General features: G+C 37.0%; 1 protein-coding gene across 1 annotated transcript in view; it reads left to right on the forward strand.

The window, feature by feature from the left end:
* LOC120535830 (ubiquitin-associated and SH3 domain-containing protein B-like) overlaps positions 1-17589 on the forward strand; it is a 218373-nt gene extending 200784 nt beyond the window's left edge. Inside the window, exons 12-14 of the mRNA XM_039763934.1 lie at positions 7185-7291; positions 11446-11555; positions 14769-17589. Of these exons, the coding sequence (XP_039619868.1) occupies positions 7185-7291; positions 11446-11555; positions 14769-14906 (355 nt within the window). The 3' untranslated portion in view covers positions 14907-17589. The remainder of the gene's footprint in view (positions 1-7184; positions 7292-11445; positions 11556-14768) is intronic.
* The last annotated feature ends 447 nt before the right edge of the window (positions 17590-18036 follow it).

Consider the following 18036-nt stretch of genomic DNA (forward strand, 5'->3'; position numbering starts at 1 on the left):
ACACTGTAAGACTCTTATATAACATAATAATATAAGGACCTAGCTAAGAGACTAAGATTGTAATTGTACGCTGTTGCACGGAGCTTGTATGGAAATAAATAGCTTTTCTTTAAACTTTAAGTGTTACATTTTTTAAAGTTTACAGTATTGGAAAGAAAGCTACAGTAACTTTGTATAATAGTATAATAGTATTTGTTACAGTGCGGCCCACTGACGCACATATGGCAGTCGAAGCGACCCACCAATAGTAGTGAGTTTGACATGCCTGATGAAGACCCAAGGAAGTGTACGTTAAGGTTTTATTACATAAAGGTAAATGAGTAATAGATGCATTTTTGCAGTACCTAAACTGTAGTGTTGCTGTTATATTTATTGCATTTCACAGGAGAAACACAATGCACTACAGTAAATTAAAACTTAACTAGTGTCACAAAAAGCAGATGCAAGAGTGATACAAAAGTTTAGGGCAGCCACCCGTATAATATTCCCTAGCTGCAAAAGGGTAAATTGATGTGCTCCAAAATAGAACTGATCAACTATTTGTTAAATGGCGGTTTTAAAGGCCAAAACAGAATATGATGTCAACAGGGGCCAGATCCGGAAGGATCTTTCTCCATAGGCTCTGACCTGGAAATGACGCCATTAAATGGGCCCGGAACTGGAAGGTTCCTCCTCTGTGGGTTCAGGACCGGAAGTGACGTCATCAAAAGGCCCCCAAAGCAGAAGTGATGTCATTAGAAGGACCGGAAGTCACGTCATCAGAGCCAGGTGGAATTTCCTGTGAACAGTCTGCAGGAAAGCGAGAAGAAAGGTCAGCGCACTCTACCACCCCCTGGTCTGGTGTGGAATTACTCTCATTTAGACCCTTTAGCTGCCTCCCATGTGTACGTGTGTGACACTAGTTAAATACAATAAATCACTGATATTTCATCTACCTAGTGCATTACTCAATGTGAACTTCCCTGTACTTTTCCAAAAAAGAAAAAATAAAATGAAAAGGGAAAAGAAAATATTTAAAACATAATACACGGGGCAGGGCGTCAAATTACATAAACTTAATGGATAGAAAGTTTAAAGTTATTACATGTGATCAATAACTACTTTAAACTGTGCCAGCTGAGTACAGTTTTAATAACATTTCTAAATTGTTCTTCATTGAGTGACAGAATTTTTTTTTCTAAGTTAAAGTAGTATAAAATATTTTTTCCCATTGTTATACAGTTGATAGGGTAGGATTCACTTGTTTCATCAATATGAGGCTAGTTGTGTAGTAGTTATCACATTAACCAGTTTATAGAATGAGAACCAGTATTAACTGAAAAAGAGGAGAATATTTGATTACCTCTGTGGTTCACTTTAAGTAGATGAGAATTTTAAACCAGCACTGTACTACATTTTGACTGTTTACCTTGACAGAGATGCAGACAGTGCACGATCCTGAATTGATTTAGCTCATGTCTTGCACCATAAGGTAAGAGAATAAAGTATTTAGTGTAAGGCTGGCTGACATTCACTGCCAGGGAATCTTGTTGTAATGAGCCAAAACTATATGAGGGATTGTTGTAGCAAAAACTCTGCTATAGCTTTGCCATGTTTCTTTTTTCAGCAGCAGCAGCACTTTCTTAGAAAGTGTCAAGAGGTGAAAATGAAAGATTGGTTAGGAAACTTAGTTATGCTGATTCTAGCAAAGTCGTGACTTGCATGTAATAAGCAAAGAGTTTTGTGAGAGGTTATGGTTAGAATTAAGCTCAAATGATGCATTTCTTGATAAAGATGTATTTAAATATTTCAACATCATATACAAGCCACATTTTGAATATTTAAACTATATGGTAGTCTTGTAAAAATGGTGTTGAGGTCTGAAATGTGTTTTTTTCTTTGTTTGTGGAAGTTTGTGATTATCAGCAAAGGGTATATATAAGTTAAAAAAATAAGAGATTTCTTTTTTTTTATACAACAAACAATGTCAGTATGAGTTCATATCTATAATGCCTTTTCCCCATTGTCTCAAAGTGTGAGAGCTCCCCACCCAGTAATAAATCCTGAAATTACTTAAGTCCTGTCCTCCCTCTTCTTTAGGTCTTTGAAGGAATAATTTTTTTCAAATAGGGTTGTTCCCTTTTCTGTAACTGCTTTCAGAGAAGCATTTATTAATAAAAATAGGGATAAAGTGGAATAAATGTAAGAATTTTGGTTGGCTATTTATCTGAGTCATATTGATTCCCCCATCTAATAAATAATGATAATAAATTACATTTATATAGCACCTTTCTCACTACTCAAAGCACTTAGACAGAGGGGAAACTCTTCAACCACCACCAATGTGTAGCACCCACCTAGATGATGCGATGGCAGCCATTATTGCACCAGTACACTCACCACACATTAGCTATTAGTGGTGAAGAGGTGATAGAAAGAGATAGCCAGTTAGAGACAAGGGATCATTAGGGAGCCAGAATGGATGAGGACATGATGAGCAATTTAGCCAAGATATCAGGATACACCGTAGCCTTTTTGAAGCATACCCAGGGATCTTTAATGACCTTAGAGAGTCAGGACCTTGGTTTTAAGTCTTATCCGAAAGATGGTGCCATATATACAGCACAGTACCTCTGTCACTGCACTGGGGCATTGGAATCCACAAACAGACAACAGGGCAAGCGTCGCCCACTCCCGCCGGCCTCACATGCACCTCTTCTAGCAGTAAACAAAGCTTTTCCTAGATAGTCTTCCATTCAGGTACTGCCCGGGCCTGAACATGCTTAGCTTCAGGTGTTCTGTTCTGAAGCGTATGTGGTATGGCTGCTTGCTAATCATACATGACTATACGAGCAACTGGAAGATCTTGTTTAACAAGTTCACATAAAATCTTGTAATTTTCAGTAAATCTGTAAAGCATTATGGGATTCTGACTCCTGTGTAACCTAATCTTCCAGTACAAAGGAAGTCCTTTAAACAGCAGTTTTATGTGGAAGCATTAACAAGAAAGCATACTTCCTCACCCTAGCTAACCTTAAGTCAGAGATCTTGTGAAACTCAACTAGTACATTTACCGCATGTTAATTAATTTTTTTAGAATTTCCAAAATCTCCAGTTGATTGTGCAAATAAATAACAAATGGGTAAATAGCAACAGCAAAAAACTCTTAGAGAACAAACTTGTCAATTGTGACATTAAGGTAAAGAAACCTGTATTCATATTGTTTATACAAAATGAGGCTTCAGAGCTACAGCATAATAGTTTAATGTATGAAAATATTTTAGGTCTGAGCCTAAGTTTATTTAAAGGAATATGTGAGTATTTCTGTTAAACTTAGAATGATTTTCAAGCTTCGAGAAACAGAAAACCTCAGGGTTTTGAGATGCAAATGATATTGTTACTACAGAGAATATGTAGAATATTTTAGAGTTAATCTCTGAGTTTGATAGACCTGCATTTGAAAAGATGTTAGGCTGGCCATCAAGGCTGTGAAAACCCCAAAATACACCACAAGACGAGCAGAAATCTGTGATTCTAATGGAATTCAAAGAAGGTCTGACACGTGTGGATTATTGCTGCTGGCATATCCAATCTGAGGTCCTTTTCTAAATTGGTAAAAATGGAAGGGACACCAGAACAATGAGGAAAAACGGGAGAATGAGAAAGACTTTGTTGCATTCAGTCAAACAGAATACAAGCAATACAAACAGCTTCTCCCTCTTCTCTAAGTGTAAGATATGGTAAATTATTTAACATTGATAGATAGATAGATAGATAGATATTTTATTAATCCCATGATTAATTGCTGAGTCAAGTGGGGGCTGTGCAATATTGATGGGTCAAGGTTAATTTTATTTACCGTTATAATTTTAGGAACAGCTGCATTTTGTAATAGCAGTGTATGCTTGTGAGCACAGACATTAATAAATTATGATGACTAAACTATTTATGACTTTAGCCTTCAGATTGAGGATTCTGAAGATTGAGGATTGAAGTTACAGTGTTGTACATCCCAGTGTTATTTACAATACACACTGCTTCTTTTTTAATGAATGATAGAGTAGTAAGCAAACAGGATCCCAAATATTTAGAAAATGGCTCAATTTTGCAATATTTTCTAAACAGAAGAAAATATTTTAAAAAATGTATAAAAAAGTTCATCCGGGCCTTAAAATTATTTTGCATTTAGACAATCTAAAGTGTAGTTTAGAATATTTAGAATTAACACCCACTAAAAGAAATTGTTTTAGTTGTATTTATTTACTGTTTCACCTCTCCAAGGGAGGTGTATGAGAATTATTAATTTCTGTTACTGCCTGCTGAGAAATTTCTGACATTTATTTATTGTGCCCAATTTTCTTGGATGTTGAAATATACTTATTGTTTGACTTTTCATGCAAAAATGATATTAAGCAGTCATTTCTCCAAAAGAAAAAAAATGATGCACAGATAAATAAATTAAAACCAGAGAGCATTTTACAGCAGGCTGAGAGCACTCCTGCTTTTTCACTGTTTTGCCATTGGGTAATGTCACTGAGGATTTGTTTCACTTTGATCACACATTTCATCCCACTCACTTAATGATCTCCTCCTGTACTGTAGAAAATGTATGCACGGTGTATAAACTTGCATATGCTTATATGCCTAATATACCCCTGTCTAAGTAAAGCTTGACTATTATTTGATAAAAAAATGTTATTGCAAATAAATAGATGAAATGAACAGTATACCTGTTGTAACACTTAAATCAGAAACATGTTAGTCAGATTTGCATTGTAGGACTACTTTTATTAATCATTGTTATATGGGATAGAAGCTACCAAAATAGAATGTAGAAGTAAAAAGACTCCTCTAGCCATCCATTGATGTTTTATAGCCAAAAATAGTGTGACTTTCAATTTGAACATGGTCAAAAATGTATATAACAAAAAGCAAGCAAAATGGCTACATCTAGTTGTTGTTCTCTTTCCTTCTGGCCCAGGAAATTGTTCCTTCTTTTAGGTGCTGTCCTGCTTGTTTCAAGCACTGAGAGTTGTGTCACTGTATACTGTACATGCAATTTGTGTTTCAGATTTATAGTGGGGTGTGTCTACATTGTCTGTGGTATAATTCTCAGTATTACAAATTATTCTTGCCTAAAACATTTTGCTGATGTAGTCTAGCAAAGATTTTCAAAGACGTGATGCAACTTTCTGTGATTTACAGTGCTTCATGTACAGAGGTGGTTTGAAATATGAAGTGCAAGGGCTTTACTGGCAGCAAAACTTGAACAGAGGACTAACATAATCTTCCCTTGTTGGATTACACACTTATACAGACTACAGCAGGCAGGGTGTATCACTGTTAAATGTTCAATAACATTTTCATAACAAGTATTGCAAAACCTATCCGTAGTCTGAGTGGCACATCTCATTTTAGAGATTAGACTGTCATTAAAAAGCTATAAAGAAGTAAACTGCAGTGCCAGTTTGTAGTGCCCACACGAGACATACTGAGATTCAGTGAGTAATTACTGTATTGTACAAAAACATTTACAGAACAAACAATGACACTAGAGAGCTGGCAAGTTTCAATGGCGTAGCTCAATATAGACATATGAGAAACGCTGCAGTTCCAGATATTGATGAGTAATTATGCTTCAAAAGATTTTATAGTACCCAGATGCTTAATTTGAACTTTGGAATGAGTTTTTAAGATATTAGAATGCTATAAGGCATTCAACTGCAATGCCAAACCATGATGCCCATTGTGAGCACAACATATCTCTAAGCAAATATCCTTCAATAAGATCGAAAGAAATCAAATTTCACAGTTTAATTGGCAATTATGAATGGTACATCTCAGTACAGAAATTAAACTTCCTTTACCAATTCATATAGCAGTAAACTCGTATCTCAAATTGCAATGTGAACAGTGGATGCACAGAGTATCATTGAGCAAGTAACAACTTCTTTAACATCCAACGCACCTTCAAACAATATAGGCATTAGTCTATCATTAGAAATACATTCAAGTGACAGGAATTAGGAAGACTGTGATTGCATATTTTGTTTTTCTTAGCAGATACCACATATTGCTGTGTAAGTAATGTTTAAAAATATTCAGAGATGAGATTTGTCAGTAGCTGCCTTCCTTAATTGGCTTACTATGGGTCAGAAGGCTGACATTCAAGTGCCATAATCTGTTAAACTGTAATGCCATCTCGTGATGCCCAGAGAAGACACAATCTACTACTTTGCAAGTATCTGTCAACATATACAAAACATATGTGGTACAGCATAACTGGCAAATTGAACTGGCATTGCTCATTATAGACATTACTCTGGCCATTAAAATATCAGGATGCAGTGAACTACAGTGGCAGTGTTTTCTTAACAATATTTAGAAAACAGACATGGCACAAAAAGGCATGCCCAAAACTCAACTATGACTTGTTTTTCATTTGCTTTTTCATAATTTGGTGCCTATATTCAAATGGACCTGCCTGCAAGTTCTATAAAATGTATGCATGCTGAATTACCTAAGAACACAAACAGCAGCTTCCAGTTTTTACAATAGCACTGAATTCACCCTGTAGTCTTCATTTGTCTTTATTTTCTAGTATCACTTAGGTGTAAGGATCAATTGTTTATTTAGATTTGTTTTCAATTGCATTTTTATATAGATTTTAGATGAGAATCCAATATGTACAAGGACAGGGGTTTTGCTTACTCCATTACTGCTCATTGATGAAAGTCGGAAATTGTGTAGTGACCCTGGACAGATACAGTAAGCCTTTGTGAGTCGGTACATCTTGCTTTGTTCTCAGAGAGGAAGCATTTCCACCTCCGCCTGTTTTGCTCTTACACTTGGGAAGTAGTCGGTCTGGTAAAGGTCCTGCTTGATCCATCTGTCTGGATACACTGGGGAAAGAGGAAGCAAAAACATCTGGCTCTCTCTTGAAATTTGCTTTCATGCTTGTTGGGAAAAAGATGTGGCCACTTAAAAGAAATGAGTGCTGAAAAATTTCAGCCTGACATTTGTGTGGTAAGTGAGGAGCAAATAAGCAGCCTCAGCAGGTACTCACAAAGAAAAAAGTTTTTTTTAATCATGTTTTGTTATCTGGAAATCCAACAGAATATCAAATCGTATTTGTTTTGTTCAACAATGTAAGATTATAGTGTATTTGTTAACATCACAGACTTACCTTTGGCTTCCTTTTCCAGACCTCATATACCAATCAGCAAACTAGGAGTTTCTGAGTCCTATGAGACCTACATCAGCAGGAGTTACCAGGTGACAAAGGAAATCCTGTCAGACTGCAAAAGCAAAGGTAGGCAGCTGAAAGGTTTCTCTTTGCCGAATGACCTCAACGCAAACAAGATGTCATGGCTGTACTTAAAAAGCAGGTCTTTTAGTGCTAATATAGTATAACAGCCTTGTCTTGCTAAATGAATGGAAAACATCTAAAGCTTCAGTTCATTTGTGAAAATCCAGAAATTTGTGAAAGGAAGTTTTTCACTTGAAAATTGTTATAGCAAAATACCCTGAATTGGAACTTCAGTTAGCAATATAATGCCTCAGTAACCCTTTAGTTCGGGTATCAATTATAAGCAGGCATTAACAGTCTATAAGCAAGTTAGCAATGTTATTAAAAATAAATTATTAAAGATGGCAAGACTCTCAAAATGAGGTTATGTTGTTCTGTATTATAAATGATGATATGTAATGCATACATGCATTATCTCAAGCTTTACAGACTGTTTCAGCAATTTATTTATAGCAGTTTGTCCTAATGTACCACTGTATCACGCTATATATGATTGTAACAGTATATTAGAAACATTTATATTAAATTTATATTAAAAACAGTGCCTTTGGGCTCCTGGTGGGTGTAGGTGCACATGGTAGAGTAGATGAGTGATCCTGGGGTGTTGATGGGGTCATTGCCTGTACCTGCACTCAAGCTGTCTTCGCTGTTAGCACTCTAGGGTTTGCAATAAACGCATCTGCACCTATAAGGATAAAAGGAGGCTTAGTTGAGAGACAAAGAAAGAACAGGAAAACAAACCGGAAGACTAGAAGTTAAACTGAAAGGAAAGGAAAAGGAAAAAGAGACATTATTATGGCTGAGCTGGTGACATTCATTGGAAACACCACAAGTCCTGCTCCTATCTCTTGTATCTGTTCCTTAAGCACTCAGCAGGAGCAACCCATCTCTGTGAGTGATGTCCCGTCTGGGCCACATTTCTAACTGCCTGTCTCCTTTGCATTAGAACAAGATGCTATCATGCTGTCACTGGCCATTTCGAAAGAACTGTCACCATTAAAACATGACAAATTGCTTTCTTTTTCATGCACTCTATAGAATGACATCCTGTCTCTCTTAAGCGATTCCGATGGCCACCATCCTCAAGAACGATGGTGTGCATACAACTAGCGGTGAACTAGTTATCTCAGGTATTACAGTAAAGGGCTTAAAGAGGGCTCAATCGGCCAGTCAAGGGACAGGAATATTTATTTAAAAAACAGAGACCAAAAATATTTTATGCATCTTGATTAATTTTGGGACCCCTGTAGCTCACAGGGTCCTGGGCTAAAGTGCTTGTTACCTCACGCATAAATCGGGCTGAGACTATAAAATATTTAACAAAATATATTAATTATGTGCTTTAAAAACTTACATTTTCAGTAATTTTGCACACTATTACATTGTATAATTGGGTTTTAAGAGATACTATAAAGCATTCAAATGCAATGCCAAACCACAATGCCCATTGTGAGCACAACATATGTCTGAGCAAATATCCTTCAATAAGATCGAAAGAAATCACATTTCACAATTTAATTGGCAAGTGTGAATGGCACAGCTCAGAACGGGCATTAAAATTCCTTTACCATTTCATGTTTCTTTTAATTAAAAGCCAGAAATCTCTTGACCATTTTATTGAATGAAGATACAGTCATCACTACTTGTAAATCTCTATACAGAGCAGGCAGTCCTTTTTACTTTGCCTCCATAAGAACTGGCCTGTCTTTTGTTATTTGTGTTGCAGTATAATTGGAAGTGTCTATATGAGCAGCCATTGTTTTCTTTTTTATTGTAGAACAGCAAGTCCTAATAAAATTCACGGAGAATACTTTAATGTTGTTTTTTGTTTGTGTTGGTTTTTTTCTCAATTGTTTCAGCAAAAACGTTTGAATACAAATGCGACAGACTTCCTGTCCCCATGCTGAAAGTTAGACCACTCTCTTTTTTTTTTTTTATACTTTATTAATTTTATTGCAATCCATACAGAGCAATCAAGTTTTTACAAAAAGAAAAATTGAGTTAAGAACAGATCGATCCTCACCCCTGAGAGAGAGAGCAAGCCAAACTGTGAAATTTAAGGCTTGTAAACATACCTAAATTAATAAATTCTCTGTGCTTTATGAGCTTATTTTAAAATATTACTGATTAGATCCTGCCATGTTTTGAAAAAAGTCTGTATGGATCCTCTAACTGAGTATTTGATTTTTTCCAATTTCAAATAATTTAACAATTCGGTTTCCCACTGACTTAAAAGAGGAGAGTTTGGGTTCTTCCAGTTTATCAGATTAAGTCTGCGTGCCAAAAGTGTAGTGAATGCAATCACAATTTAGACCACTCCCTTTTTACTTGCTTCATTTTCTGTTGTTTGAAATGTAAACCTACTGATTCTGTCTGAATGTTTTCCCCCTTTGTGTGCCTTTTTTATTTTCATTTATGAAAAACCTACAGTTCAAAACTATATTTTAGTAAAAATGACAGTTATAGTAAAATGCTTCCTGAATGAAGATTTCAGTTGTGGGAGTCCTGTGTCTCATTCCTTTGCTGGGGGGTTAGTCTGATTTTAGTCCTTTTCACACCCTGTCCCCCTCTTGGAGGTTTACAAGAAAAAAACAAATGTTTGCAGAAGGATAGATAATGTCCTCTTACTGGAAAAACTGCACAGTGCAAAGACAGAGAACTTTCTTATGGGGTAATTAAGAGGAATGTGTTATTCCATTTCAAGAGTTTAACTTGCTGATTTTAAATTTAATATACAGTGTGTTTTCTACATTGATTCTAAAATACAAGATTATTGACAGTTTTCATTTGAATGATATCATCTGATGTTAATGCTCAAAACTTGTAATACTGCTCATTAAAACAGTGCAAACAAAAGGGATTTTACCATCAGTTTAGGAAGGCTGAATTAGCTCTAACTTAACATCATTTTTAACTCATTATTTAGTCTGCTTGTAAGATATTTTGTTATAAATTTAAGGATTTGGACCCTTAGATTAAGAATTTGTGCTTTAAATTGCTCCAGCATAGATGAGTGCCCTATCTTGTGACTGCTGTTGCAAAACAAGTTACAGCTTCCTGTCACTTTTTATTATATTACAGTATTTTATGTTTGATTGATGCCTTTATTCAAGGTGGCGTACAACACCAGTATGTATTACAGCTGTTTACATGTATAGTTTTTACATTTGGAGCAAAGGCAGGTAAAGGTACTGCTTAAACCACACAGGAAATTTACTACCCAGTGCCTTAGCCACTACACCACTCTGCTTGCTGTCTTGTAATGAATGCCAGTTTCTCCAAAACAGTTACTTACCTTCTGGTTTCTCCACTCACCTTTATGTTCAAATTATTAACTAGATTTAATTTGCTTAATAAGTTCTCCTGACCTAAATGGTCATTACGTACATCTATTGCTTAATCCAGTTCAGGACGACAGGGGTCAGAGCCTATCCTGAAAGTTTCGGGTGCAAAATAGGTATCAGAAATTAGTGGAGCACTCCTGAATGATTCCAGCAAAAATTTGCTGCTTCTATGCTAATACGCATTTGGGCCTAATTCATATGTAATTTCTGCCCAGTCACTGTTGGAATATTCTTACAAAGGTGGGCATCCCCATCAGTAAAAAATTAGAAAATACTGGATCATGCTTAGTGTCTAGGAGTACATGGTCTGACCATTTAATGGATTAGAAAAGTGAAGCGGGGAAAAAAGCAGTCATAAGCATGACCTGCCCAGACCACAATGTAGTGCAGACCCCTTACAGCAAATGTGCAACACATACTGTACACTGTTTTTGGGGTTCCATAACAAACCCTTTTAAGCAGTTCCTAGTAACTGCAGGCTGGGTGACTTTTGGCCCACAGCTTTATCAGCTATAGTGCATTTTCAGTTTTCTCCAAGCTATTAGTGTTATAGACATATTAATTGTACAATTTTTAGCCACCAGGGGTCTCTCCTTTGTAAGAATGGCGAGAATTGTAGTGCTGCATATACATTATGGCTAGGTGTGACAGTTTGTTTAATGAAATTGCTTAAACATTATATAAATTGCTAGAATTTTAGGCATGGGTGTTTTTTCAATGATATCTTAATTAATTGGACACTTCTGATGTGTTTATTTTTAGAGACTTTTCCTTGTCTTCATTTCTGAGTGTATTTTCTTCCTTATCTTTCAGGTAGTAATATTTTGATTGTAGCACATGCTTCCTCACTAGAAGCCTGCACTCGCCAGCTCCAAGGTCTGCCCCCTCAGAACTCCAAGGACTTTGTGCAAGTTGTTCGGAAGGTCAGTTTGTGTCTTGTTAAAGTAGCTCCTTGACTGTACTTTAGGAATTTACTATCATTACTTTAAAAAGGAAGTCTCGGAAATGCAAACTGATATGCACGCAGTTCGTGTGCGCAGCTTTTCTTCCATTTTATTGAAAATGTAATAGTGTATGTTTGCATACATAGACAAACATTTAAAAGATTTGCATGTGTGACAGTATTGAGAGGGCAGAACAGTGTGGTGCTTTCATTACAGCGACAGAATCCCAAAGTTGCTTCAACAGTTGTCTGCCCATGTCAGTCTGACTGGATTGTTCCTCCAGATAAACAAGAGAAGTAGCACAATAGCCAATAATAAACAATACTTGTAACTACCTAATATAGTAGTATACTTAGATCAAAATGTAATCCCTGTTAATTTAATATGCAAGCCTAGAGATGCGTAGACAATTTAGTAGCTTCCACTGTGACCGATGCAGGTTCTCTTCACGCTCCCATCCGCCTTTACGGGAGCCCTTGAACCCAACACCGTCGGCAATGTCACCGAGATGAGCTGATAAATGAGGACAAATCTCGCATGAAGCCAGGGGATATTTCCAAAAAGTGCATAAGTGCTTTTATTAAAACAATAATCAATGTCCAAACAAAAAGTACAGTGCATCAGTTTCAATAAATAAATCCAAAAAACACGAGTGTCCAGTGGGGATAAAAACCAACAATAAGTACATCCATTAAAATCAGAGGTTAAAAATGCAGACGTTAAAATGCAGTCTCCCTGTTCCCGATCCTAGCACACCTTTCTCCCCGGCTCACACATAACTCCCGCAGCCGGCGGAGAATCAACAGCAACGCGCACCTCCAGCCGCCTCCTTCACTGCCAGACCGACGAGGTCGGCTCTCCTCCCTTCATCCTTCGTGCACCCGTAGTCGCTCCTCGGATCCCTCGGGAGGATACCTGCATTGCTCACCCCGCACTTTCAAACATTCAGTGGGGAAAACTAGCCCCTAGAGCGCAACTAACAAACGTTCCTTTCGCGGGACCCCAGCTCGCTCTGTCTGCTCTTTCTAGGTGGCCAGATCATCCTTCTCGGACTGCTCTTTCTTGTCAATTAACCCCTTTTTTTTCTTCACCTCTAACTATCTCCCCATCCTTCCATTTTTCACGCTCTTTGGTGTCGACCCGTATATTTACACATACCCTCCTGTGTCTTAATTACATGCCGCAGGAAGCCAAAGAGGTAATCGAGAACGACCGCGCCCACACATGCAGGTGCGACTCGCCCCAACCACCTCATTAACTCCCGCGGTCGCCCACGGAGAACGACACGGCTATACGGATTTTAAACCCGGGTTTTTTATTGGAAGCCGCGGACCCGCTATACCACATCCACATAACAGCTATGCATTGTTATATCTACATTCATATTCAGAACTAAATATGCAAAAAATCACAGAAATATGGTACAGATTCAAGTTGGACCAACTGATTGGTGCTGCCCCTTCTTTTCTGCCGGTATTGTTTTTGGACAATCCTATAAGCATTGCATTTTATTTCATATTGCTTCACTTGATTAGCAGGTTGGAATGTTGCTGGTATCCTTTTTTGTTTTTCTCATCAGTCGAAAACTTAAAAAGCACACTAATCTATACTCCTAAATGACATTTGTCTGGCAGACAATTTCACTTGGTAGATTGCAGCGCAGATAAGCCACACAAGCCTGAACTGCAAGTGTTCTGCATGAACTCAAGGAGGCATATGATGCTAAGGTATAAGGTATATTTGTCTAGCAAGCTTCTTCAAAATGCTTCCAATCAAGCTAATGGGATCTGAAAACAAGTGTCCCTTTTCTGTAACACCTTTTTTACACAGTGCTGATGACATCTAGCCGATATCTTAACTGTTGTAATCTACATTAATCAACCTCTGGTTTTCACTTTTTTTATTATTTATGAACTTGTACAGTATTTGGTATGGACACTGTTTGTAATACGTAAGTGTGATGCCAGTGACTTCATCATGGCACTGTTTTAAGGTATTTTTTTGTTATTGGCTTTAGTGAAGTGGCATTCGTTGCCAGTCACATGATGGGACTGCATTGTGATGCAAAATGTCATCATGCAAACTCTATTTAAAGGAATATTCCAACCAGAAGTCATATTTTTATTTGTATCTACCAACCGTACTTTAATTAGTTTATTTACAATGGGGAAAAAAAAACAAATGGAAATGAGTACTTTGTTTATGGTTCAGTAATATTTCACTGAGTCATTTTTAATATCGGCTTATTTCAATGCAGGGTGATAGAGGGCTGGAACTTGTCCTGAAAGCGTTTCGAGCAACGCACAAGCCACTTCTGAATGGGATGCCCTTTCCATCGCAGCACACTGACTCGCACAAGGCAAATTAACCCTTTTGGCCTTGGATTTTCTGTTTTTTATGGGAAAAATTATTTTGTGAGATATTCTACCTTTGGGGTGTCTAGGAAGCTCAAAAATGAAAAAAAAAACAAAACAAAAAATGATCACTATTACTATACAATAGCTGCCAAATACTTCAATCTTCTTGAGGAAATAAAATTGAAAGTGGACCTACTTACTATGTGGTGCGCACAGTCCGGAAGCATCCATTTTCACTTCCGTGTTTCGTGGACTGTATGCCATTCTGTTAAGTCTGCACTAATAGTAGGACGCCCGATTCCAACGGCTGCACATGTACCTGTGCTTTACAAAATCAGCTGCATATATATGTACTAGTAATAGGATGTCAGGGCTGAATTGGTTAAGAGGCGCCAGTCATGTTTTGGCATTTTTGACAATATGTAAACTACTAATAGATTAAAAGTACTGGGGATCAAATGTAAGACTCTAGAATTGTAAGGATGGAGCCTTAGACCCCAGGTCACATAGTATATTTTAGTGCCTTCTGTGTGATGGCACATCCATGTCTTTACATGTATGTCTCCCAGGATCTCAATTTTTTCCCCAAAATTTAAAGACTCACTCATCAGTACGTCTAAATCACTTTAATGTGAATTCTATATCAGTTTTAAACTTCTTACAATATAATATTATTTAAATGAGTAGTATATAATACATAACATGTTGTTTTTTAATTTCAGAGATAATGCAGATCCTAAAGATCCAGTCCTGCAATTATGTATTTTATTCATTGCTTTATTAGCAGTATAAAGGGGAAATCACATTTATCTAACTTAACCCTTATTTCTTTTAGATTCCTTACCTGGGTTTCTGTGCTTGTGATGAACTTGGTGATACTGGAGTTTGGCAGCTGGTGGACCCCCCCATTCTACCCCTAACCCATGGGCCAAATCACTGCTTCAACTGGAGAGAGACCCTATTGGACAACTGATTGCAAGGTTGCCCAAGGATTCAGCTGTAAAAGTCAAGTTCTCCAAATGCTTTAGCCCTCTTGTCACCACATTGTGCCAATGTGGCAAACAAATCAACATTACATCATCTCTCTGTGTCTTTAGTGTTCAAACAGTTTGACTCTAAAAAACTGTTTCTAAGTAACCAAGCATTGGGTGCCATCCTGCTTCATGGCACAATGCCTCTTGATTTCTGTTGAATGTGCTCAGTCTCACCACAGAATTGCCTTTGCACGGTGAAACAAAGGGAGTGAGCATTACTGCACTTTGGAAAGTTGTGAAAAACCTGTAAGTGTTTGGTTTCACTTACCTCACCATACCTTCCTCCAATGCTTTTTGTGATATTTGTAGCATTTTGTGTCTCTGACCATTTTTTAATTCACTAAGTTGTGAAGCCATGGGGTGAAGGACAGGGTACAAGTGTTGGAGGAGTCTGGCTTTTCTCTGAAACAGTACAAGTCTTTGGTTGCTTGAGCAGCCTATACTTTGACTTGGAGAGCATCAAGTGACACACAGAAGGGGTCTAAATTGTTTTCTCAGTATGGTGGAGAAAAGCAGAGCAAATGTGATGAGCTGTTTATGGTGCATGTTAGTGTGGAATCAACGTCACATTGAATTCAATGTCTTAAATAGTATATTCACAACACCTGGAAGAAACATGTCTCTGATCCTGTATATTGGCTAGTTACTTATGGCGTATAAAAGTTCAAATGTTTAGCCAGTTCCCAAAGATATGTCTCAAAAGGGACCTTGGTTTTTCTGAAATTTAGCAGAAACTGGAATCTGTGACTAATGCAATTACTTTTGAGAGCTCTGCAAGCTGTTCTATGCAGGAAGGTATAGCTATTTGTGAAATAATTTATTTTTTTGATGTTAAATGCTGGGTGAGGGTGGGGTGGGTTGGGGAGTACGAAATTATGCTGGAGAAAATTCCAGCACTTCCATGGAAAATATGATTTGTGAAACTTGAGAAGCGCACTTTCATCCGTGGTTTCCCAGGCACAGCAGCACCCAAATAGTAGGCTTTCTCCTTATATTTTCAGAAATATATCATTCAATCTATGGATCCTAAGTTGAATAACCTGAGATGACAATACTAAAAAAAAAAATGTCTACCACTGCGGCACTGCACTTCAAGTATACCAGTTTCCCTTTGGGAGGCCAAAGATAAGCTCTTCCACCCATCAGTCACCATCCATCCAGCCAAACCTGCCTCCCTTTAACTTTTGACATTTGAATATTTTTACTGGAGAGTGAGATGATTCTCTTGTGACATATTTATAATTTATTGTGGTGTAGGCAGGGCCTCTTTGCACATGGACTAACTTCAGAATACTTCATCTAATAGTTGGCTTCTAATATTGTCAAGGAAATATTCTGGGTAACGCCTTGAGCTTAGCTTTGTCTGCAGTGGCTTTATGCACTAAGAGTATTTCATTTTAGGCAGTATATTTAAATTTCAGTATACTAGTTTGAAACATGTTTGTGCTGTAGGTTCAACAGGCTGTTTAATATGTATTTTGTAAATTGTGAACTTAATGTCTTTAAATGACTGTAATTTTTTATTTTTTTTTGCCTTAAATATCCTTGTCTCATTTAATTATTTCCCTTTTTCATTCATTCATTCAGTTATTTTCAAAAATTGATCATTTCAATTCAGTGGGAGGTGGATCTCATCCTAATGGCCTTGATTGAAAGGCTGGTACAAAGTTTGAATAGAAAGACATTCTATTAGAGCTCCCAGTCACTTCAAAATTGTTTATATGTGAAGAGATCTCTGAGATAGTCCATGTTAACTAGTTGTATTGGGGCCAGTGGGAGGTTTGTGGTGTAAGGACACCCCAATAGGCAGTAAACTTACTGGTATGGGAATGCAGCATTCTGGAGTTGTGTGGCTGCACCACTAAACAATGTGCCACCATACTGCCCAACTGTATTTTCTGAAAGTCACCTCCATTCGTATGCCGCAAAATATGTTATTATTTAGCCATGTATTCTCATATTCCTTTATCTCATGTCAGTTGCATAATTAATTTTTTCATTTACAAAAACTGTTCTAAAGATATAAGGTTTGACTTTTTTTCTGAAATATATTCTCAAGTTTAAACTAGTCATCTATTTAAAAGAACTGATTCCATTCATAAAACAGGTTACTTTTTCCACAACATACAATCTCTTAAATTCTATTACCCTTTTTCAATGACTTACTGACTCATGGCAAAGAAGTGTTACATCATCCTGTATGTCTTCTTACCACTTCCCATCTAGGTGTTAATTTAACATTTGCAGATCTCTTTGGTGCTATTCATAAAGTCTTTTTAAGAAATTTGAATACTATGTTTACCTCAGGATCTCTTTAACCCACTTGAGTTTAACTGCAGTAAGTTCAAAAAAACATGTAATGAAAGAATTCCTAATGCTCACTGCCACCAAGTGTGTTTTTGTACCTTGAAGTATCTCAACCCTCAGTGAGTTCCTTCTGCTTACTGTAATTCTGCTGCGTGACAGAGAATGCAGTTGAACTCCTGTTTAATCTATAAAAGAGTGTTGTAATTCTGAGTAAACAGGGGAAAGACAGAGAAAAAGACGATCTGTTTTACTGTTAAGAGCATATCATTTCAGGTTTTATCATAAGTATTATCAAAATGACAACGAGCAGAGTGACTGCAGAGAAATCTGTCTTAATTTTGGCTGAAAAATGGGAAAAGTGTTGTAGTTAACTTGTTTGGTAGTCATTTTACTATTAGTTAACTCTTCTAAAAATATTTTTATTAAGCCAAAAGAAAACATAAGAAATGTTCAAAAATGTGTTCCTCCGATATGCAGTGTAATGGAATTCATATAGTAACAACAGTAATCTTTAGAAAATATCATTGTATTAATGAAATGGTACCTTCTGCACTAAAACTGAGTTTTGGGAAAAGAAAGTAAAGTGCAAAACACATGTCCTAATAATGTAATGTACTTGGTAAGGCTGTTTGTACCTCAGAAGATGATCAAGTTGTAGTCAGTACACACTGCATCGCACGCAGTTAGGTAGGACATGGCACCAGTACCGGATATGTCCTCAGAATATTGTAGATCAGGGGATATGCAGCTTAGAGTGTTGTG

This window comes from Polypterus senegalus, chromosome 9, assembly GCF_016835505.1.
Source record: "Polypterus senegalus isolate Bchr_013 chromosome 9, ASM1683550v1, whole genome shotgun sequence".
NCBI classification, from domain to species: domain Eukaryota; kingdom Metazoa; phylum Chordata; class Cladistia; order Polypteriformes; family Polypteridae; genus Polypterus; species Polypterus senegalus.